This window comes from Desmodus rotundus, chromosome 5 (assembly GCF_022682495.2).
Source record: "Desmodus rotundus isolate HL8 chromosome 5, HLdesRot8A.1, whole genome shotgun sequence".
NCBI lineage: Eukaryota > Metazoa > Chordata > Mammalia > Chiroptera > Phyllostomidae > Desmodus > Desmodus rotundus.
In genome coordinates, this window is record NC_071391.1 from 152,916,713 (window position 1) to 152,940,234 (window position 23,522).

The window sequence follows — 23,522 nt, forward strand, 5'->3', positions numbered from 1 at the left end:
TATGGTGTTGAGCTGGCCACCTGTTCGGGTTCCCCACTGTCCCCTGCTCGCCAGTCTGCTCCCTGAGTAAGGGGATGCTGTGTACTTTATCAGCCCCCTTATCCTGAGTCCCCACGATGCGGCCTGGTACAGCATAGACTCCACTGAATGTTTTCAAAGTGACCTGAACTGGCCTGTGTCTCCCACACACCACCCACCCCTCCCCCTCCCCCCAACCTGCCCCAGCTCTCTCCTGATTATGGTTCTTCAAGTAACCTGGGCCACTTCCGACTGGATGGGCTAGAAGAGTGGCCTGCTTTACTGCTGCCCTGGTGGGCGGAGTGGAGACTGGGCTGGTGGGGGTCTGGGAAAATGTGTGTTCATATCACCCCACTGTCTCCTGCACCGGTGGGGAAAGGAGAGGGCAGTAGGTGGGAGAAATCACCCAAGCTTTCCCCTCTGCTAAGGCTCAAGGAGAAAGAGATGAGAGTGGTGGAAGGTGAAGGCCCTTGGCTTCCGGGGAAGGAGATCTGGATGTGCCTGGCTGTCCCAGGGCCTGGCTTGGGCAGGAGCTCCGGGCCAGGCTACAGACTGGGGCCTAGAAGGGAGCAGCCATTGGGTGGGTGGGGTGCCCACTGTCCTCAGGGTCAGGCCTCCGCCCCGGCCACTGCAGGCCAGGGAAAGCGAGCGGAGCTGAGGAGACCACAAAAGAGGCCAAGAAAGGGAAGGCAGCACGGTGCAGAAAAGAGGCCAGGGTTCCATTCCCACAGCTGCCTCTGACCAGCTTGTGCCTTCTTACTGCTTCGTAGCCCTGTTTGTAAAATGCAGCTAATGACCTTTGACCCGCCTGCCTCAGGGGGCTGCTGAGAGGGTCGGAGGAGGATGAGACCAGGTGGGGACCTGCCCGTCCTGGATGAGGAGTGCTGCACAGGACGGGACCGGAGGTCCCATGGTGTACAACAAGTGCCCTGCGAACCCTGGGCCGCAATGAGGACCACCTGGTCGAGGGGTGCAACCTTAGCTTCTTGTCCAGGGAGGCCTGACTCTAAATTTCCTCTTCCCCCTACTCAGGGCAATCCTTCTACTCCCGGGTCCTGGAGAACTGTGAGGATGTGGCTGACTTCGATGAGGTAGGACCTCCCCCGCCCCCTCCCCCCACCATCCACAGCTCAAGCTGCGAGCCCAGAGGGGAACCAATACCTCCCTGCTTCCTGCAGGCACTTGGCCCCAAATCCTGGGAGGTGGGCTTGCTCAGGGCTGCTTATCTCTGGTTTGCTTCCTGAGAGGATGCCTTCCTCTCCTGCTCCACCTGGACCCCTATCAGGCACTTCTGCCCCTGAGAGCTCCATTCGGAGCAGAGAAGTAGCCACCCAGGCCCAGCCCACTGCCTGCTTCCTGGTCGGGCCTCTTGTTCTCTCCAGAGAAAGGGCCCATGGGTGCTGAAGGTCTGAAAGTGAGCCCCGAGCTTAGGGCCTGGCAGGACTAGAGAGGGGCTTCCCTCCCGGGGTTCCCTGGGTTAGTGGGGGGCCCAGGCTAACCCCAGCCATCTTCCAGCAAAGCCAGTCTCACAGGAGCCTCCCCCCTTTCTCTCTAAGAGCTGGGGTACCTCTCCCACAGTCTCCCCAGGAAGCATTGCTTTTCCTTCTGGACCTCGGGGTCAGAGGGTCAAGTTTCTTGCTTGCGTGTGGCACGTTACCTCGTTGGTCGCTACAAGGCCCTGCTCTTGTTTCCATGTATGTATGTATGCATTCATGTACGTGTGTATTCTCTTATTCCCATGTTCCTTCCTTCCATATGCAACCATCTGTGTGTTTAATGTGTATCTACTGGTTTCCTGTGTGTTCTTAAAACTGTTATTATTGTCTTGTGAATATGTAATTTGTTTCCTTAAATGGTATTGGGTTACATATTTTATTAATGTTTTGTTTCACTGAGCACCATCTTTAAGCTCCCTCCCTCTTGCTGTGCTAACCGCTCACTTCTACCCGTGCCCAGGGCTCCGTGGGACACAGCCAGCCCATATTAGGGTGACCAACCGTCCTGGTTTGCCTGAGACACAGACTTTCAGAGATACAAGTGGAAAGGTCTGGCCAAACCAGGACAGAGATGATGTGTTGGGCACCCTACACATTTCACCTACACACTCCCGCAGTGGGGATCCCCCAGTTTGCCTCTCAGTCCCCACCAGCAGAAATGCAGTGAATATTCTTACGCATGCACACTTGGACCTGCACGAGCACTTCTCTGAGATGTATACCTGCCCTGGAATTGCTGCCTCATAGGGACTATATTCTCACAATTTGACCAGCCATGCCATGGGCCACACTTCCGCCCCCAGGGCACTCCGATTCCTGTCTCCCACATCCTCATGGACACCTGGTCGTACCCAGCTTTCTGATTTTCACCAGTCTAACAGCGATACCTCATTGTCGTTGTCACGATACATTGTAAATTGCCTGTCTATAGTCTCTGCTCCTTTGTCCTATTGGTCTCGCTATGTTTTTTTCTTATTGTTTTGCAAGAACTCTGTATGGGCTAGATACCAACCCTTTGCTGGTTTTCCATATTGAAACTACTCTCCCCCACTCTGCCATCTGTCTGCCTACTTGGTCCCTGGTGCCCCTGGTTGATGAGACATCCTCAGTCCTGCTGTTTTCAAGTTTTGCTGAAGACGTCTTTCCACTCTTCCAGGTTACAAGTATGTTTTCCTACATTTCCTGACTTCTGTGGTTGTATCGTTTACCTCGTATGTGGTTTTAGATAGGAGTCCAGTTTTACTGCTGTCCATGCAAGGGGTCACTTTTCCTAACATCAACTTGCCAAGCAATCATTTGCCTGCATTCATTGCATGTTAAGGTCTACGTCTGAGCCTTCTGCTCTATCCCTTTAGTCTAGTCGTCTGTTCTTGAACTTCACCTCTCTGTGTTAATGAATAGGGCTCTTCTGCTTGTCTTACTGTCTGGTGAGGCGCGTTCTCTCCCTTTACCCTTCTCTTTTAAAGTTGACCTACTTCTAGACCTTTATTCTTCCAGATACGTTTTAGAGTAAGTTAATCAAGTCCCTCCAAAAACTGTAATTTTGGTAACATTTCATTGAATTCAACAATTATCTTATGAAAGATGTCAGTTTTTCTATAATATTAAATCATCTATTCAAATTACCTATCATCCTTTGCTAGGATTGTAAATTTTTCTTACATAGAAGTCTTACGCATTCTTGATTATTTCCTAGATGCATTATGGTTTTTTTGTAACCATGAATGGTATTTTACTTTTATTACATTTCTTAGTTGATTGTTGTTGGTGTAGAAAAATTATTTCCTCTCCTTTATAAGTCCTTCTTTTACCTGGCAAACTTGCTGAACTCCCTTATTAATTTTAATAGTTTGTTGGTTGTTATTTTTTTTAGGTACATGATAATATTACCCACAAAATGAAGTATTTTATCTCTTCCTTTCCAATCCTACCTCCTTGCTTCTCTATCTTTCCATAGAGTATTGGCCATGGTCTCGAGTTCTACATTAAACAGTAATGGAGATAGTGGATATCCTTTCTGTGTTCTCTGTATTAAAGGAAATAAGTGAATCTAAAGTCTTGTCATCAAATATAATTGTAATAGGAGCTTACTAGTTAACATTGTCTCACTAGTTTACTGAGTGTTTATGATAAAAACTTCATTATAAAAATACCAAAGGTTGTTGAACTTTATCAAAAGCTTTTTCTGCATCAATTGAGATAATCATAATTTCTTCCTTTAGTATATTTCATAATGTGTTATTTTTAATAGATGGTAGACTAAATTTACAAACATTTTTAGTTAGGATTTTTGCAGCTATGTTCATAAAATTTTTATAGTTCCATAATACATAAAATTTTCTGGAACAACCTGTGCAATAGGCATTTACTCCTTCTTGGCATGCTGAAAAATCAGCTGTAAAAACACATAAGTCCAGACAGTTTTAGAGAGGGAACTCCTTGGCCCCCTTTTCAATTTCTTTATGTCATCTTGCACCAATTATGGATTTTTATATTTTTCTAGACAGGCTTACATTTCCATATAGGTTTTTAAATTTGTGAGCTCATATTGGATCATAATGTTTTAAAATCTTTTTTATGCCTGTAGTTATTTCCCCCTTTTTATTCCATGTTTAATTGTATCTTCCTTCTATTTGCTTTGGCCAGTCTTGCTAAAAACCATTTATCTTATTATTCTTCATAAAGAAACCAGCTTTGGCTTCATTACTCTTTCTTGTTATTTTGTTCTCCGTTTCATCGATTTCTGCTCTTTTCTTAATTATATCTCTCCTGTCGGGTTATTTCCTTTTGTTCTGTGACTCTTTTCCCAACTTCTTAACTGCTAAGCCTCTTATTTTTAACTCTTCGTATTTCTTAATAAATGTATTGAAAGCTATAAATTTTGCTCTACCTACAGTTTTAACTGTAGCCTACAAAATTTTATATGTAGTATTTTCATTATTATTGTTTTAAATATTTCTTACATTCCTTTATGATTTTCTTTTACTCCCAAGAGTTATATAATGCTATTTAGTTTCCAAAGATACGCGATGTTTTAGCTCTTTATTATATTCATTTCTAGTTTTATCGCATTACTATCAAAGAACATAGTCATATGCAGGGAATCCCATGGAATTTATTGAGACTTCCGTTATGAGCAACTTGTGGTCATAAATGCTTCCTTTGCTTAAAAGGAATGTGCTCAGTGTAGGGTTTTCTATATATGCAATATAAGCTCAAGCATATCCATGATATCATTCAATTTTTGGCTTTTTTCTCTGCTTGATCTATCAGTATCAAAAATGACTGAAGAGACTCCTGTGGTAGCTGTTGATTTATATATTTCTCCCTGCAGTTCTGTCGGTTGTTGCTTGGGGTGCTTTGACCCCGTGTTACTAGTTAGTTGCCCGTGTGCTCGCGATGGCTGTGCCTTCTCGTCTGTTTTCCCTTTCACTGGTGTTTAGTGCCTTTCTTCTCTCTCATGATGCTTTTTGCACTAATTCCTATTTTGTCAGATGTTAGGATTGCTCTCTCAGCTTGTTTTGGTTCATTTCCCTGGTGTATCTTTTTCAGCCCTTTGGTTTTCTTGGTATATTTTTTCGCTTTTTTATTTTTAATAGTTCTGTGTTTTAAAACTTACATGTGTCTTGGTGGGGCAGGTATGATTAGGTCTTATTTCCATACCCAATATGAAACTCTTTGGGTTTTAATGGATTCGTTTCACCCATTTCCATCTATTGCAATTGTTATTGTTGTAAGGCTTGTTTTTACCACCATCTAATTTTACATTTTTATTTACTGTACTTTTATTTGCTTGCTCTTTTCTACTTTGCAGCCTTCCATTGAATAGCTCGTGTTTTCTTCTGTTAGTTGAAAAGTTACACGTTCCATTTTTGTTTTCAAGGTAGTTACCCTTACTCAGGATTATGTATCTCTATTGATAGTTTAAACAAATCAGTAATTATAACTTCCCCTGACATGACAAGTATTTTAATACTCTCTCGTGCCTCTTTGATTTCCCACCTCAGCCTACACCCTCAAGCTGATATTGTCTAGAATAGAATTTTAATTCTAGGTACTTACGAATGTGTGTTTTCTTTTTCTCTTATTTATCCTGGGTTTTTTTGGGTTTTTTTTTCCTTTTTGAAGACAGCACTCGTCTTTACTAAGATATTTGATCACCTTTATTTCCCATACCCCTTGAAGCATCTCTTGGAATTGTTTTCCTTCTTTTTTGAGTAGTTTCTCCAAAAGCATTTTTAACTTGGGTCTTTTTGTAACAGGCTTAAAGCTTTGTAAATCTGAGAATATTTTTTCTTATTTCTTCCAATTTGAATGAATTTGAATGTCAGTTTTACTAGATAGAAAACTCTGGGTTCAAAGTCCTTCCACAACTTCAAAAGTATCATTCCATGTTGCTGCTGAGAAGGCTGATGGCCGTCCAATTCCTGTAACCTAATGGGTGATACTTTCTTTGTCTCTGGGGGAAAAAAGCGTAATTCCTTTATCGTTGATATTCTTAAATTGTATTATAATGCTTCTAATTGTATGTTTCCTTATCTTTCCAGTTTTGCAGTATTTTGTGAGCCCTTTCAAACTGAAGGCCTTTCATCTTTGATTTATTATAGCAAATTCTGTCTCCATCTTTTTCAACTATTTCTTCCATTCAGTTTTTACCTCATTCTCTCCTCCGCCAACTCCTATTAGGAGATGTCAGCACTTCTGTTTCTAGCTGTCATTTCTTAGCTTTTATATTTTTGGTGTATCTCTTTTCCTGCTGCCTTCTGAGGGAGTTCTTCAGACTGATCTTCCAAATTTACTAATTTGTTCTTCCTTTATGACTCCTTGTCCTGTTCCATTGCTAATATATTTTTCTGCGGTCCGCTTGTTGTAATGACCCTGCTCCAGGTGGCACACACTGTTCAGTGTGCTTTCTTTTCTGAGAGAGGTCCTCTCCAAGTGTCTCTTTCCTTCGCCCTGTTGCCTCTGGTATCGGCTACTCTGGTAACAAGACTTAGGGAAGCTTCAAAGGCTAGCTATGTTCATTTCTAGGGGTTGATGGGTGGGCTCATGCCCACCAGTCACCAGAGAAAGAGTTGGCGGCGGGGGGGGGGTCTCATCTCTGAGCCTTTAAAAAGAAACACGGCTGACAGAAGGCAATCTGTCACAGACTCTAAACACACTAGCTGTGGGGTTCACTGAAAGAAGCTGGCCTTTCAGCACCTATTTCCATCAATTCTTATCCCAGTAAGGCTGTTGTCACAATTTTACCAGTTAAGGAGCAAGCAAGGATTGCCCCAAGGGGACGTCAGGGGGGCGCTAAGAGCAGAACGTACAGAGATTGCCCCTGACCTACCCTTGCATGGCCGCCTCCACTCACCCGGCCCAAGGAGGGCAGCTCCAGTCTCCCCTCAGTCAAACAGCCTGTGGTCTCCCTGGTTTCTCAGGTTTATTTATCTATTTGTTTGTTTGTTACTTCCTGGAATCCATAGTTCCCTCTTGCTTCTGCAATTTCTCCAGGGTTCACTTTGGGGTGAGAACCAACAGTCTTAAGTCACTATCTTGGCACAAAGCCGGTGCTCTGCGGTGGCCCCTGAATAGCCTACCCCTTCTTCCCTAGGCTTGATCTCTGACGTCTGGCCATGTTTGGGCTGGGAGGGCCCATGGCAGACTGTTCCCTTTGAGGCTGGCATTTGGCTGAGCAGACACCATCCTGAGGGGCCACCTAGAACCTGTCTCCTCCTCACTCTGGGCCCATCCCACAGTCCTGTCTGTAGGCCCAGAGCTACAGGAACAGGGAAGGAAGGCCTCGACCTTCTTGCCTGGGCTCTGGAGCAACCACTGGCCTTTATAGCCCAGCCTGTGCCTCCCCCTAGGACAGTTCTGTTCTGGGCCCGTCCCCTTCCTGGCTGTGTGAATTTCTACCTCTGATTCTCAGCCTCAGTGCCCACATCTGGCAAAGGGGGCTGATGATGGGTATGAAGTCTCTTTGTAAAGTGATGACCAAAAGAAGGGATTCTAGAACCATTGCTGGGTACTCACCCAGTCACCTTGGCCTCAGGCGTGCCCCACTAAACAACCTGTCCATTCTCGTTTTCCCCTAATTTCCTCAATCACGGCCCCGAGAGAGAGAGGAGGGGGGCCGGGTGGGTGAAGTTGCAGGCAGTCCAGCCCAGTCTCTCACAGCCCTGCCTCCCTGGGCCTCTGCCCCGCATCGGCCCGGCAAAGCGCCCAATTCCCTCCCTCTCACCAAGTCTCCCAGGGGACATGTCCACCCAGGCCCCCAGCTAGTGAGCAACCTGATGCCCCTTCCAAGAGCACTGCCACTCCTTTCCATTAACTGCACCCGGGACACCTGAGCCACAGGTGTCCATGACGTTCACAGTTAGTCACCGTGTCCTTCCCAATGCTACCCGGCCTGGGCCAGGTGGAGGGTCAGTCCGTGCCGCCCCCATTCATAGGACCGTGGTCAGAACACCTGATGTGGGCCCCGGGCTAAAGATACCCCAGAGGGAGAAGCAGGCTCAACAGCACAGGAAGATTTGTGCAAAAACTTGGGCATGGAGGAGCCTCTGGGTCACTGCGAGAGACCAGGGAGGGGGCAGAAGCCAGGGGGTTACAAGCAAAAGCACGTGGCAGCATCAGAGAGGAGCCCTGAGTTGGGGGGGAAGCGGCTCTCACCAGGGGAAGTTCTACTCACCCAAGCAGATGGGGAAGCTTCTGGTTGTCAGGGGCGAACCCACTGGTATTTAGTGGAGTGGAGGCAAGGATGCTGAATGACTTGGAGCACTTCAGGCCCTCCGATCACTCGCCCCCACCACCTGCGACAGTCCCACAGGAGGGTTGTGACAGCAGTTTCCAGAAAGAGCAGCGCTGTGCTGCTTCCTGAGCAAGTCCTCTTCCATCCACTGTCCACCTACAGGGGATGGAACTCAGGCTCAGAGAACACGAATCCTGCCCCAGGTGACAGAGCTGTGAGTGGCGAAGCCAGACTTCTAAGTTCACTCTCATACTGACGCTCAGCCCCCTCGGGGTGTAGCAGTGGGAAATGACCCCCGGTCCACCCCTGCAAGGCTTTGCTGGGTGGGATCTCTCCACGCCTCCTCCCTCCATTTCTCCCTCTGAGAAGTGGCCCACAGCCTGGCCACCACTGGATGGCAGGGCACACCCCCCAAAACAGGGGAGGCGGCTTCCCACACCCTCTCTGCTCAGAGAGGGCCCAGGCCTCTCAAAAAGAGCCCAGAACCGCACCCAGGCTGCGCCTGCCTCCCAGCCTGGAGTGGACAAACCCTAAATCTCCCTGGCTGGCCCTGAGGGAACCTGCTGTCAGTGGTCTGAGAACAAGCTTGGAAAAGAAACCTCAGCTGCTCCTTGTAAAACCTCTGGAGGCCTGTGGGCTTCCCAGAAAATCCCTTTTCTCACCCCTACTGCACCCAGACCCTTAGGGAACCAGCTCAGGGAGGTACAAAGCACCCTGGCCTGAGAGTCAGTAGGCCTGGGCTGCAGTCCTCAATGAGGTATTAATAAACTCCATGACCTTGGGCTGGCCACTCAACCATTCTGGGCCTCGGTGTCCCGCTCTGTGAAGCGGGGATTTACACCTCGCTCTGCCTGCCTCACAGAACTGTTGCATGGCTGAAAAATGCAACAAATGTCTCTCCCTCCTCTACTCAGACAAGGATGAGAGGGCTGCAGCGGCCTGGGCTGAGCGAGGGACCCAAGCGGGAGGACTCGGGCCATGGGAGGAGAACAATGCTCCAGGCTACAATGGGTGGAAACAGAGCCTGGATGTGGTGTCTCCTTTCCCAGAGGCTGGAACCTGAGATCCTGCATTTAACTCACAACTCTGGAGGGGGGTGGGAGGTGGGCTTCATGCCAGGCCAGCAGCCAGCGGAGGCCCCTGCCCTGGGGAAATGGGAATGGCCACCCCGGACCCACCACAAGCCAGTTTGGTTTGGCTCTAAGCCAGGCCCTATGTGGCCCAGACCCCACAGAATGGACAGAGGCCAGAATGGCAAGAGCACCTGTAGGAATAGTAAGCAAAGCAGCTGCTCTTTGCTGAGTGCTCAGCACGTGGCAGGGTGGGCTGAGAGCTTTACATGGGATTATAACTCAGGGCCACCCACTGGGTCGGTACCATCCCAGGTGATACGTAGCCACATCAGGACTGGACCCCAGGTGCGTCTGATTCCAGAGCTGATGGCCACTTGCAAAGTGCACAAGGCTCATTCCTGCCCTCTAGGGGCTCAGTCTAGTGGGGAGACGGACCCAAAACAAAGATGGACAATGGGCCTTCTGAGCCCAGAGGAGGAACAGGTCATCAGTCCAGTGGCTGGAGGGTCAAGGGGACCTGATGTCATCTGTCCACTTTGCTTTCACCCAGAAGTCATGGGCTGTGAGCACCGTGGAGCCAGGAATGTCCCTGTTTGGTTCATAATTGACTTGGCACCCAACACAGGGCTCAGGGAATATTGCTGAGCAAAAGAATGAACTCAAGTTGAGTCTTAGGTCTTTAAATTCCCAAGACAGTCTCTTTCCATGGTACCCTAAAGCTTTGCAACACGCCCTAAGATTTCCACCCCCAAAAAATCTAGAACACTGTCTCTTTAAGGATATTGTGGACACTGCCAGTTTAGGTCAGTTCCAGGCCGGTCGATGAGCCCCAGAATAATCCAGGTCATTCTCCAACCCGCATCAGGGAAACCTTTCCGTGGAGCCCTAGATTGCTGGGGCTGATAGGATGCAAACTTGGCTGCCCTGGCCAGCACCAGCCAGGTCAAGGTCACACCTAGGGCTGGCGAACTGGGTCACAGCTCCATACTCCCAGGGTGCCTGAGATACCCTCAGACAAAGGAGAGGGGGAAATAGAGGAAACAGCCATGGAAAATTCAAACCAAACCCTAACCCATGCCCCTGCTTCTAAGGAGGGCAAATAGAAGTTGCAAAGAGCACCCTGGACCCCAAGTCCTGTCCTTAAGTCACTTCCCTTGAGCTAGGAGGCTGGTTACAGGTTGTGAAGCCCTGCCTGTTCTGAACCCCAGTGGGAGAGGGCCAGGTGGGATGGAGTGGGGGAGGAGGGGAGCTGGCACTTGCTTTCATCAGGAAGGTCTTTCCCTTGAACAGTGGTCCTCAAACTTGGCCTCATGGAATCACCTGGAAGCTCTTGCTATACTGACACCTGGACCACCCGCCCCTCCACCCCTCAACAGCAGAGCCTCCGCGTGCTAGGTCTCAAATGCAGGTTGGACTTTGGGATTTTTTTTTTAAGCTTCCAGAAGTGATTCCAATGGGCAACCAGGCTCGAGAACCTCTACTTGCTGCTGGCCTGGCACAAAGCCTACATATCTCTGTCTCTCTCTCCCTCTCTCTGCCTTTTGTTTTCTGAGACAGAGAAACAGACAGACAGACAGAAAAACAGAGGGAGAGACAGAGACAGAGAGGTAGACACAGAGAGAGAGAAACTAATACAAGATTAAAATGGATGTGGTGGGATGATAACAGAGGAGCAAATGGAGAGGAGGAGAACAGAGAAACCAGGGAGGGTGCAGTGTGGATGGAAAATGGGGAGGCAGCAAAGTGAGGAAAGGGAAGACTACCCAAAGGGGGAGGAAGTGGGTGGTGAAAGAAGCCGATGGGACTCGTTCAGGACTTACCTTCCTTCCTCTCCTCAGGAAAGCCTCTGAGAAGGGCTTTAACCCCTGGCGTCCGCAGTGAAAACCCGGACCCTGGCCCTGCTCTAGCATTCATTTGCTTGTGTTCTCTCCTCCTGAGGCTCCTTCCTGGAAAACTTCCTGAAAGGACTCTCTCAGCCACATATCCAGGTCTGCCACCTCTGGAGTCTCATCTCCAGTCCAGGCTCCCAGAGGTGCCCCCTCCCCAGCCCTCCCAGACTCCCCTTCTCCCTGACCCAGCACACTGGCTCACGATGAGCAGCTTTTCATTCCTGTGGGCCCTAGTGACCTCTAAACTGCACCCGCGATCGCTGGGCATGTCAGTGGAGATGGGCAAAAAGAAATCACAAGCAGGTTTCTTCTCTGGGTCCCTTTTCCTCAAAATGACTTCCGCTGTTCCTCTGTGTTCACCAAATTAATGTCACTTTTCAACACACCCTTCCTCTAATGTCATCTCTTTTCCCCCCTAATTTTTCTCTGCTTTCAAAGCCCAAACCCCGAGGGTGTTTGATCCACCCTACAGATCCTGGGGTGGATCAAACACCCTTGCCCCTTCCTCCCAAGGAAACTGAAATCTTGGCGGCTCCCTAGGCCCTCTCCCCTCAGCACGGCACTAACGAGCTGGCCCTTCCTGAGCTTGGTTATTTCCCGGAAGCCCAATAAAAGCAACTTCATTATGAAAACCACAGACTCCGCTCAGCTGGAGGCACCTAGACAGCGGGAGCAGGAGCTGCTTAATGAAGCCTGTGGGCCGGACTCCCCTCACCCTTCGGAGTCAAGGTCTGCTCAGAACTCGCTCCCGCCCCACCCCTCCCGCTCCCTTCTCTGCTTCTTCCTCCTGCCCCTGCCTGCTCCAGCTGAACCAAGGTGCAAGGGAGAGGGGGTGGCCATCAGGGTCCTCCCTGGGACTTGGTCCGTCCTGAAGAGAGGAGACATAAGGCCATTTTTCTGCCCACATTGGAAGTGACCTTCCAGACTGGCCCCGTGCCACACAAGCCCCCAGTCCCCAGACTGGGAGAAGGAAGCTTGGTTTTGAATTGGCAGACTTGCAGGCTGGGCTCTCAGAAGCCCCTCCCAGGGCCTGCTCAACCCCTAAGTTCTCCAGAGCCTCTTACTTCTCTGAGCCCGAGTTCCTCTGTTCAGCAGAGAACACATTAGCAGCCCCTTGGGTTGTAGTGAAGACTAAATGAATTAAGGCATCTAAAGCATTCAGACCCCTGCATGGTAAAAAGTTCTCTATAAATGGCAGCTGTCGTCACTCTTACTGTCATTATTATTTATCTCTAGCCTATTGAACAGTCTGAATTTGGTGGGGTGTAAAAATGAAACAAAATTTAAAATCCACTGCCTTCCACTGCTCTGTTAAAACCCCCCTTGAAACCATCTCTCAATGGCAATTTGAGGAGACCTCAGGGCTTTCCTGTCATTTTCAGTTATTCAAAGTCAAGTTCAGAAGGATTGACTACTCCAAACTCTCAGCCTCCTTACGCCTGGTCTTCTCTCATCTCTTGGGCTTGTGGCTCAAGGCAGAGTGGGACAGGGATGCTGGCTCAGGCCCCCCACATCTCCTCCACTCCAGTTGGGGGAGGGGAGATGCGGTCTGATTCTTGTTCTCTGCCACGGACGTGGCCCCTCCTTGTGGTGTCGCAGCCTGTCTGATGAGCTCCAGCCAGCCCTGGGAGCCATCACTGTGGCAGGCTGGCCACTGCCGGCTGGCACACAGGACACTGTCTGGGCGGGCTCTGTGGAAGCCCTTAGCGGCCTCACGCTGGATTGCCAGCCCAGGGGATCTGGCTCCACCCCACCCCAACTCCTGCACCACCGCCTCACCTAAGCTCAGGACCCCTCCCCGGACGCAGCCTTGGGTGGAGTGCTAGGGGCCAGCTCGAGCCTGACTGCCCTTCTCAGACCCCACTTGGCCCACAAAGCGCAAACCATATACCTGACGCACCCACAGTGGCACACCAGTCTCCCCGGTGGCCACTGTCCTGGCCCCCAGGGGCTCTGTGAGTCTCCTGAGAGGCTCGGGGCACAAACCAGGAGTCCACTACCCAGTCAGATGCCGCTGGGAACTTGTATGCCAGCTGCCCTTCCTGTGGCTCCTCAGCCTTTCTGAACTGTCGCCCCAGGGCAGTGCCACATGGGCACTGTGCCTAGGGTGGGTTCTCTCTACATTTCCCTTCCCCGGTCTTCTGCATCCCAGGAAGTGCTGGGTGAAGGTTGTGGGTAGCAGGCCTTTGAGGCAGTCCTGAGGGGGCTACTTGGCACCTTTGGCTTGTTTTGGGTCCTTGCTGTCAGTGCTGGGGCATCAGGAAAAACCCCACTCACATTCCTGTTCATCATTGTGATTGATTTAATAATGAAGCCAAGATGGAAGTGGTGAGGGGGAGTCTAGAAACAGTGAGTAGGGGACGGGCTGACCCTCTTCTGTGGGCCTGACCCTAATAACACTACACGGCTAAAATCTGTTCCCTAAAGTTAACATCGCCAGTGTGAGGGGTGGTTTGACCAGAACGGGGGAGCCCACACTTCCCACTCTGAGCAGACCTTGGTCAGTGAGAATGAATTTGATGGGGGACACAGCAAAAACCAAGGTCACAAACCACAATCGTTGCCGTGGTCCTGGAGTGCCCCCCTGGGGCACCACCCCACCAGTGAGCACACCCCGGGAGTTGGGAGGCCTCACTGGGCCGAGAGTCGGAAGTCTTGGTCAGCATTAGGTTCTTCCACGTAGCATATGACCTCTTGCAGGTCACCAGAGGCCTCCCGGCGCCCCCTTTGAAAGAGGAGTGGGCAACAACCCCCATGCTGTCAGGCGGTGGCTGGTAAATGAGATTCCAGGTGTGAACTTTGCCCCTGGGGAGCTCTGGGCCCACATGAGGGGCCAGCTCACCAGGGATTCCCCCCCAGTCCCCACACCCCTCCCTATCGTTTCCACCCAAGGCCACAGCTGTCCCTCTCTCCTCAGACCTTCCAGTGGCCAGTGGCCAGCAGCATCGACAACAATGAGATCCTTGAGATTCAGATCTTCAACTACAGCAAAGTCTTCAGCAACAAGTAAGTGTGGGCTGGGGGAGGGGCGGTGGGGCCGAAGGGGCTGGGGGCTGCCCTCTCCTTTGGGTTTTAAAGGGGACTCCACCCCAACCTGCCCTGAAGTGATCTCAAAAGACCCCCCTACCTGCTCCTTCACATTGTCCTCAGAGTCCCCAGGACCCCCAACCATTGCGGGTCAAGAACAACCCACCCTCCTGACCACCCCGTCTGTCCCCTGTGCCATCATAGCTTCCTGTCCCCTTCTTTAAGTCTTCCCCTTGACCCATGCTGGACCACCGTCACCCATCAGAGGAGCTAAAGTAATGGCTGCTGGTCTCCTGCAGCAGACCGTCTGTAGCCTCGAAGGCAAACTCGTCTCACCTGTGCAAGGCCAGCGCTCTGAGGCCGTTAAGTACGATGGTTTAGGAGTCGGGCAAACCTGACCTCAGGCCCCAGCCCAGCCATCTCAGGTGACCCTGGCAGGTTACACAATCTCTCTGAGTTCAGTGTACTCACGTGGAAAAAGGATAAGTACTTACCTCTGAGGGAAGCTGTGAGAATCAAACGAGATAGGGATTTGGTCACTTGTTCATTCCCCCTAACGTTTCCTAAGTGCCTGCTGCGCATCAGGCACGGGGCTAGTGCTGAGGACAGCGAGGCGCCGACCCTCGTGGAGCTTGCCTTCTGCGCACGTGAGCCCTGTCACTACTAGAGGTTCAGCAGAGGTCCCCATCCATGTCTCTGGGCGACAAGCAGAATTCAGCAAGATGTGAATAGTCTGGAACGGTGGCTAAGTAGAATAAATGTCAGTTCCTGTCTGGGGTTCAAAACCAATTGCTCTGGGCTTACCAACCAGCGAAGCCACATGCACAGCTTGGGTGGTGCCGGGTGCCCTGACGACTTCGTGCGAGTGAACAAAGAAACGTGTCCACGGGGTCAGGAGGCAGGGGGTGTGTGGGCTGGGAGGGTCTGGGGGCCGCTCTTTTCTGAAGGGTTCAGGGCACTCCAGGGAGAGAGCCCGGTCACATGACTGGTGCATTTGGGGAAACGGAGGTAAATGGTCTGAGAAATGGAACTGATTTGTGCTGGAAGTGGAGGGTGGCTTGGAAAACTGGCCCCTCACCCAGTGGTCCCAGAGGCTGCTGGAAAGAGGAAGAAACAGGGAGTGAAGGAAGGAAGGGTCCTGGTAGGGGGCAGGGAGCCCCCTGGTGGGCTCAGCTCAGCCCCGGTTTTGAATAAAGTCCTCCTTCAGGACCCTTGGACTTCCCTGTGAGGACAAGGTGTTGGGCCAGAGGGTCCCGTGCTTCCCCTGCCTGTCCAGGACCCTGGGGGGATGGCCTGACCCAGCTACTGGTCTCCAGGGTCCTGAATAATTCAGGAGCCAGGGCAGCGGTGGAGGCCTGGCCGCTGTGGGCACCTGACACCAGCTCCCGGGGGGAAGGCAATGAATTATTGACAGGTCCTGGTGCCTGGTTGCGGCTCCATTGTGGTCAGTCTGAGGGCCAGCATGTGCCTGAGGCCCCCTCCCTGATGGCTAATCCCTGGGGGCAGCTGTGAGCTCTTTAGGGGGTGCCCTCTTTGTGGTGGGGAACCTGGGTGGGCCCCATGAAGGAGGTTGTTAGAGGACTGGAGGTTGGGTCCCAGTTCCTTTGCCTAACAGCTGGGGGAAATTGAGGCCCAGAGAGGGCCCTTGTCCAGGGTCACACAGCAGGGTCTTCCACCCAGACCTCCTGACTCCAGGGCCAGGGCTCCTTCCCGTAGAACGAAGGGCCTCACGCCCCCACTCTCCAGGGAGGGACCCAGCTGTCCAAGGAGCATGTAAGCCCACCCTTCCTCGGTTAACCCGGGCTCCACCCTCCCAGACAGCTGCTCCAAGCTGCCCATCCCGAGGAGGAGAGGCGATAGGCAGACCCCACTGAGTTTGCAGCCAGGCTGGACAAAGGGCAACCAGGGTGGGAGGGGTTACCTGGGGAGTCACCATGCACCTCAAAGTCAGGGCTTCCTTCCTGTCTGTAGAGGGGGCTGAAGGGCCCCATTCTTTTGAAAGCAGTATTGAGGATTAAGGCACTTGTGTTGAAGCTGTGTTTTCATAACAAGCATCGTTTTTGCTTAGATGGCACATTTGCAGACTTGTAGGAAGAGCGAAGGTTTATAAAAATACTTTTCTTCATACTTGACATAAGACTGAGATAATATCTATTGTCCATTTCAAAGAATACTATTTTTGTTTGAGGGAGGTTGGGGGGACCTGTTAGGAGTTAAAACTCCCCTGTTGGGGTGGGGCGTGGTGACAAGCTTATCCCATGCTGGTGCCCAGACCACCCTCTGGCCCAGCTCTGTGAGGCAGGGCCTCTGCCCCCAAAGCCCATCCCACAAAGGAGACCAGACCTGCACAAGCCACCGGCAGCATGCCCCCTGCCCATAGGAGGGGAGAAGGGGCGGATAGCCGAGTGTGCAGTGTTAGAGGGGTCTCACTGGAGTGTTCTCCCGGCCACGCAGCACAGCCAAGCGAGTGCCATCCCCTCCTTTGGGGAGATGGATAAAAAGCAAGGCTCAGAGAGCTTAGGGGACTGGCCCAAGTCACACAGCTGCCAGGTGGTGGACACCCCCAGTTTAGACCCCACTCTGTCCAACTCCAGAATGCATGCTCTTTTCTCTGTCTATGCTGCCTCCCCTTAGGGATGGTCCCTAGTCTGTGTGTGGATGGGGAGGGCTTGGGCCAGGGCATGAGGGACAAGGAGGGTGGGGCTTGCCAGAAAGCAGTGGCAAGAATGAACTGGCTGTGAGAGTAGCTGCAGGGTGGTGGGAGCCCACAGGGGTCAGGGGGGCGGTGCAAGGCAGGGGCTGAGAGCGTGTGTCAGGAGGGTGTTTAAGGGACTCCTTCTTAACAGAATGATGGACAAGCCCTCCTCTTGGGCCCCTCTGGAGTCTAAAAATGTGAGGGGCTGACCTTAGTTAAGGCTGGGAGGCACCAGAGGCTTCTCTGAGCACTCATGGGGGAATAGCTCCACCCTGCCCCCTGGGGGTGTCTTGTCACATTGCAGCATCTCTGCTTGGCCTCTGGGGCACCTGCTAGGGAAGGATGTCACTGAGTCCATCAGGTGCCTTACAGCTCCTAGCGGGACTAAAACAGCCTGAAGTCCCAGTCAGCAAATAGCAGCAGTAGAACAGGAATTCTCAGCGTGTTCCCGCCCCCCTCCCCTGCCATCTGCAGCAGCAGCATCAGAAACACATTCTCCGGCCCTACCCACCACTGCATCACATGCCTTGAGGTGGGGCCAGTGGTGAGCCGGAGCTGGATCCTACCAGCTCCTAAGAGCAGAGGTGCCGGGTGCGAGTCTCTCCCAACTCTGAGTTCAGCGACTCCACATGGGAAGCCTGAAATTGGCCGGGCTGGGGCGGGGGTGAGCACGGGAGCATGCACACCACACAGTTGCAAAAGCTACAGGTCGGGCCTGCCCTCCCCCTCCCCCTCCCCCAGCCAGTCCTGAAACACTCGCCAGCACAACCAGGTGTGGGCGGGTCCCGGTCACCTGTGCTTTAACAGGCCCTCCAGGTGAACCTGTGCATGCTGGTCTGAACCACTGATTTAGGACAGAAAGAGGCGAGGCTGCAGAAGGGCCAGGGCGTTCCTTCGTGCCTGTGGTCTGCTGTTAGAGTGTCCACACAGTACAGACGCTACCAGCCCGCCTCCCTCACTTTAGCAGGACAAAAAGGAGACTTTGGGGCAATGGCTCCGGGTCCTCTGGCCCCCGGGCGGGCACTCCTCTCTGCGCACTCCCTGAGCTGGGGAGAAGCCTTAAGGCGGGGCTAAGTCTGAGAAGCCCCTAGAAGCCTAGCCAGGCTGCAGAGGGAAGGAACGGTATGAACACTTCTGCCCTCAGGGAGGAGGGTGAGCTGGCAGGTGAGACTCAGCTCCGGAGGAAGCCTTTCCTACACACCTGGCATGGCTGCTCCCACGTGGACGCTGTGCCTGTCAAGTGGGAATTGGCCCGATACCTCGCCTCACCCGGACCTGCCATTAATTAGCTGCGTCTCGTCCTGTTTTCTCTTGGCCTCACCTGTCTCCTCTGTAAATTGAGGGCAGCACCAGAGGACCCCAAACCCCCTCCAGTGCTCACACACTGTGGGGGCCCTCCTCAGCTTTCATCCCTTCACCGGGAAATGGCGTGTATGTATTCATCTACCCCACGTGGAGGCGCCCCGCGAGGACATCTCTCTGAGTCTCTGTTCTCCCCCAGAGCACGAACCTTCAAACCACGGGGTGGGATGGAGTTTGAGTCAACTCTGCCAACGCTGATTGGGCACCCACTGCTGTTCATTAACTCAGCAGATACTGAGAACGCCAGTGTGCCCAAAGTATCAAACAGGCCGGAAATAGAAAACAAAGCCCTGCCCCAGAGACACACACAGTGTAGGGCACCCCCCTCCCCGTAACGCCCGGACTGCGTTTGGAGTGCTGCGTGCCAGGCACTCGGATGTGACACATTTGGCACAGAGGGTCTCAGTCAGTCCTGTAAACGACAGCTGTCAAGTAGGGGTTGGTAGCTCATCTTCAGAGAGAACTGGGGCTGGGTAACTTGCTGGTAAGTGGCAGAGCTGGGTTTCAAATCTCAGTCTCTCTGACTCCAAGTCTGTGCTCCTCACAGCCCTGCGCTGCCCCTCCCCTGGGAGCATGGGGGTCCCGCAAGCAGATGGGTCCTCACCCTGGGAGATCTTGCAGAATGGCAGTGTGGGCATCACTACTGATGAAACAGGGGACGAATGAGCCAGTGGTGTCGTGGGGGTAGAGAGGCTGGTCACAGTGAGAGAAGTCGAAAGTGGAGGAGCTGCTCGTGTGTCCAGGAGCTTCTAGTCCTTCCCCAGCAGCCTCTGTGGGGGACATCTGGAAGCTGCTCTGCAGGGACTCAGCTGAACCCCGACTCCACATACCCGAAGGACAAAAGGCTATACCATTCTACCCGGTCTCCTAGTCTGTGACCATCCCCCTGGGGGCTCACTGCCCTCGGCCTCCCACAGGTACACGGATCCACACATACACCACATGCAGTTGTCAGGGGTCGCACGCCCTCCTGGACATGTTGCCCTGGCTCTGAGGCCACTCCCACAGCCCCTGCCTGGAGCCTGAGCAAGCCCCCCTCTCTCCAGCCCTCTCGTCTCCTTCCCAGACACTCACAGACCCTTGGAATGTCAGCGGCTCACTCTGGCCTCTTCACCTGACATGTCCCCCTGCCATTCACAGGCTCATTGGGACCTTCCGCATGGTGCTGCAGAAGGTGGTAGAGGAAAACTATGCGGAGGTGACTGATACACTGAGTGATGACAACAATGCTCTCCTGAAGGTGGGTGTGCCCCAGAGCCCCTGGGCTTGCCCATCATGGGGCTCCTCCCCCCCCCCCCCACACACACACACAGTGATCTGGGGACACTCCTGTTGGATTGAGAGGTGAGCCCAGAGGAGGTGACTTGGGTCAGACTCTGCCAGAGTCCTTCTGCCTGGTGGTGGAGGCCAGAGCTCTTGGGGTATGGCCCAGTCTGCTGTCCCAAGGTGGACATCGCAGCAGCCCTTCCTAGAGTGCAAGAGAAGGGCAACTGGGGACGCCCTTCCTTCTCCAACAAGGGCTCCTTCCACGTGGACCCAGCTCAGGAATCACTAGCGTGGTCTCCCTGCTCGTCCGCAGGCCAGGCCGAGCTCTGCTGGCCACTCCAGGGCGAGGTCTTCACCACACTCTTGGCTCCTCTCTAAGACCAGACGTTCTGTGAGGACAGAGACCACACCTTCATTCCATTTGTCACATCCCATCCTAGCACTTCCAAGTGAGCACACAGGCACTAACAAGGCTCAGTCTGTCAGCTCCTAACACGGATGCGAACCAAGGAAGGAAGGAAAGGCTCTGCTCTGAGGCATCCCCCTGCTTGAGTTCACTTATGCCCACTCACAGGCATGGTGGTGAGAAACACGCCTGCTGAGTACAAACCTCAGTCAGGCCACTCACTCACTGTGTGACTTGGGCAGGTGACATGTCATCTGCAAAGTGAGCAAAATTATAGTATCTGCTTCACAGGATTGTTCAGAGGATTAAAATAAACACAGTAAGTGCTTAGAACAGCTAAGCACATAGTAAGTGCTCAATTAATATACAAAACACTGTTAGCCATGGTCTCCTGACCCCAGCGTACCCATGTGTAACGTGGATCTGTACCAAGGCTCCTCCCCTGGGCCCTGTAATGGGCAGCCTTGGGTCATAGCCAGCAGCACAGCCTCGGAAGGCAGTGCTGCGGCCCAGAGCTGGACTGGGTGGGCCCTAGGGGCAGTGCCAGCGTGGGGCAGGACTTCCCATGGTGCCTTCGTGTGTCTGGACACCTCCTTGCTGAGAACAAGGAGAGCATTTGGGGCTTCTCTGCTTGGCTCCAGCCAGGTCATTCTCTCCAATGGTAGGTGAGGACAGGAGCTGCTCCTTGAAGTCAGGGAGCTGGGGTGTCAGTCACCCCAGTGAGGAGAGAAAGGGTGCAGAGTAAGCTATGTACCTATGGGAACGGAGGACCTGGAAGAGAACCAAGGTGCCTGGAGGAAGAGAATAGAGTGTGGGAAGTGAGACAGGAGAGAACGGGGAAGTGGGCAGGAATGGACGGCCAGCCAGCCCACACCCTGTGTTTCTAGAATCACACTTAGGGATTCAGCCACATGCTGCCCATTGTATGAGGGTGACCCTGAAGTCCTGAATGGAAAATGGCTTTGGGCAGGGTCAGACAGCTGACCAACAGCAGGGCCAGCCCTGGAATGCAGGGCTTCCCATTCCAGGCCACCACATTCCCACCATGCTGTCTACTTGGTCACAGCAACAGGTCCACACTGGCTCAGTGGGAAGGACACGGGGTTTGCAGTCAGCCGGGCTGGGCTCCAGTCCAGCTCCAGCACTTCCCAGCTGGGTGACTTTGAGCAAGTAACTAAACCTCTCTGAGGCCAAGTAGGGTAGGTCGAAGTGTTGAGAAGATCAGATGAGTTTACCTCACAGCATGTCAGCGTGACATCGGCCTAGTGAGGGTTCAGAAAATGTGTGCCCCCTTCGCTTCCCTTGGGAAGTCCGAGCCTGGGCATTCGGAGGTCCGCCCACTGGGTGAAGGGTGCCCGTGTGGGTCTCAGGAACAAGGAAGTGCGAGCATGCCTGGAGCTCCCCCAGCACCCAGGCTGGTTGAGGGAGTGACTAGGAGTTCCCCACGTGTACCAGGGAGAAACGAAAGCTGAGAGGAGGTTAGCCGGCCCAAGGACACAGAGCAAGAAGCCCAATCAGGGTTTTTCAGTGCACAGATTGGGCCCAGGTTTGGGGCTCCACTTTCCCCCAGAGAAAATCCCAGGGCACCCCCAGGGCCCTTCCTTTCCAGGGTAGGAGGGTGGGTGTCAGGTGACTCCACCCTCCTCCATAGAAGAGTGCTGACTCCACCCCTTTGGAGGGTGTCGAGGGCTGGGGCTCATCTCCAGGAAGGCATACTCAGCTCCGGTCCCTGCATTTCCAGGCAGCCTCAGGAGTGAGGGGAGGTCAGCCGACTTCAGGCAGGCCACCCCTCCTCCCTGCAGGCAGCTCTTGTGCTTAGGACTCCTGGGGACACTGAATGATGCTCTTGATTATGTACACAGTGGACTCAAGAGTCCACCCCCAGTCCAAGCTCAACTCTCCAGAGTGGGCCCCTGACCCTGGGCAACAGGGAGGAATAGAGCCAAGAGCAGGGGCCTGTTACGTGTTGACCTGACTCTGTGCAAAGCTCATCTTTCTGAGCCCCTGTTTTCTCATCTGCAAAGTAGGAGATGGGGAAGGATAACACGCAGTTTGCCTTCCTCCACTAAGATAAGGGCGGGCAAGCACTTTGCCAACCTCGCACAGCAGCACAGCATGTGGGATTGCGATTGCTCCTGCTGTCTGGGCTGCTCACCACGCATCTCTCTCCTGCAGACCAGCCTGTGCGTGGAGGTCCGGTACCAGGCCTCAGATGGCACAGTGGGCTCCTGGGATGACGGGGACTTCCTGGGAGATGAGTCCCTTCAAGAGGAAGAGAAGGACAGCCAGGAGACAGATGGGCTGCTCCCGGGCTCCCGCCCCAGCTCCCGGACGCCGGGCGAGAAGAGCTTCCGGAGGTAACAGGCTGGGATCTCTGGCTGCCCACTGTCCCCAAAGACAGAGGGTAGATGCCTGGTCCCCCAGAAAGGCCCCTTTAAACCTGACTAAGCCTAAAAGAGGACACGGCTGGGTTGCTGGAAAGACATATGGGGGAGGGGTGTTTCTGCAGCAACTGCCCACCAGGCCCCCACTCTGGAAGTCACTGGGGAGGTGCAGGTTGGCCCCTGCCTCCTCACAGAGTGGGAGAAGCTGAGACCCAGCAGTGCCAGGCCAGCCCCGGCCCAGTGAAAGCCCAAGCAAGGGGGCCCCTTCCTGCCAGAGTGAAGCCAGAGGTCCTGGTCTGACCCAGCCTCTCCTCTGTTGAGAACACACGCTGATATCCTCAGTGTCCAGAATTCACACCTGCAAATGTCCTGAAGTGCAGGTGACAGGAAGCTGTGTCCAGGCCTGTGCTTTCCAAATGTATTTTAAAAGAAAGGAGACACAATTGTATTCCTCTCAGAGCCCAGAGAGACAGAGTCTGGGCTAGTGAAACTGGGCTCCTAGGTCCCTGAGGAGAATGTGTGCGATGCAGGTGAGTTCAGGGCGCTTCTGAGGAGGGGGTGGGTTCAGAGAGAAGGAGTGCCCCTCCCACTGCAATCATGTCCCTCCAACCTCCCTCCACCCTTTCTTTTCCATGGAAAATTTATTCAGTCCCTGTTCTGAAAGAACACACATTCTAAATTAGTGGAATTGAATTTGATATTGTTATTGGATAAGTATGTTTTCCTTCTTTGCACTTGAACCACTCCCCCTACCCAACCACATACAACCACAGACACACACACAGATAGGAGCCTAAGAAACCCCGGGGGCTGCTGGGGAGTAACATTAACAAGGTCAAAGGAACCATGCCCGCGGCAAATGCCCCGACCTTTGACCTCTGGCGGCTGTGGGGTGGGGCGCCCTCCGGGAGCCTGCCCTCCTTAGACTCCAGGATGGGGGGCAGGGGGTGGAAAGAGTGTATATTGGCCTCAGGAGATCCAGGTCTGAGTCCCAGCTCCGCCTCTCACTAGCCTTGTGACCCTCGGTCAGCCACATTCTGTCTCCCATCTCCTCCAGCCTGTAAAATGGGGCCCAGAACAACATTGTCGGGGGAGCCAAAGGGATGAGGGAAGGACAGGTTGTCACATGGGGTACCGAGTGAAGGGCTGGTGACAGACAGGCTCTCG

General features: G+C 53.0%; 1 protein-coding gene across 4 annotated transcripts in view; it reads left to right on the forward strand.

Moving 5' to 3' along the window:
• The window catches only part of OTOF (otoferlin), an 82,016-nt gene that overhangs the window by 12,042 nt on the left and 46,452 nt on the right, over window positions 1-23,522 (forward strand). For all 4 annotated transcript variants that reach the window (XM_024553011.3, XM_024553010.3, XM_024553009.2 and 1 more), the window contains exons 2-5: window positions 1,051-1,109; window positions 14,133-14,221; window positions 19,440-19,539; window positions 22,147-22,328. In XM_024553011.3, coding sequence (XP_024408779.2) covers window positions 1,051-1,109; window positions 14,133-14,221; window positions 19,440-19,539; window positions 22,147-22,328 — 430 coding nt within the window. The remainder of the gene's footprint in view (window positions 1-1,050; window positions 1,110-14,132; window positions 14,222-19,439; window positions 19,540-22,146; window positions 22,329-23,522) is intronic.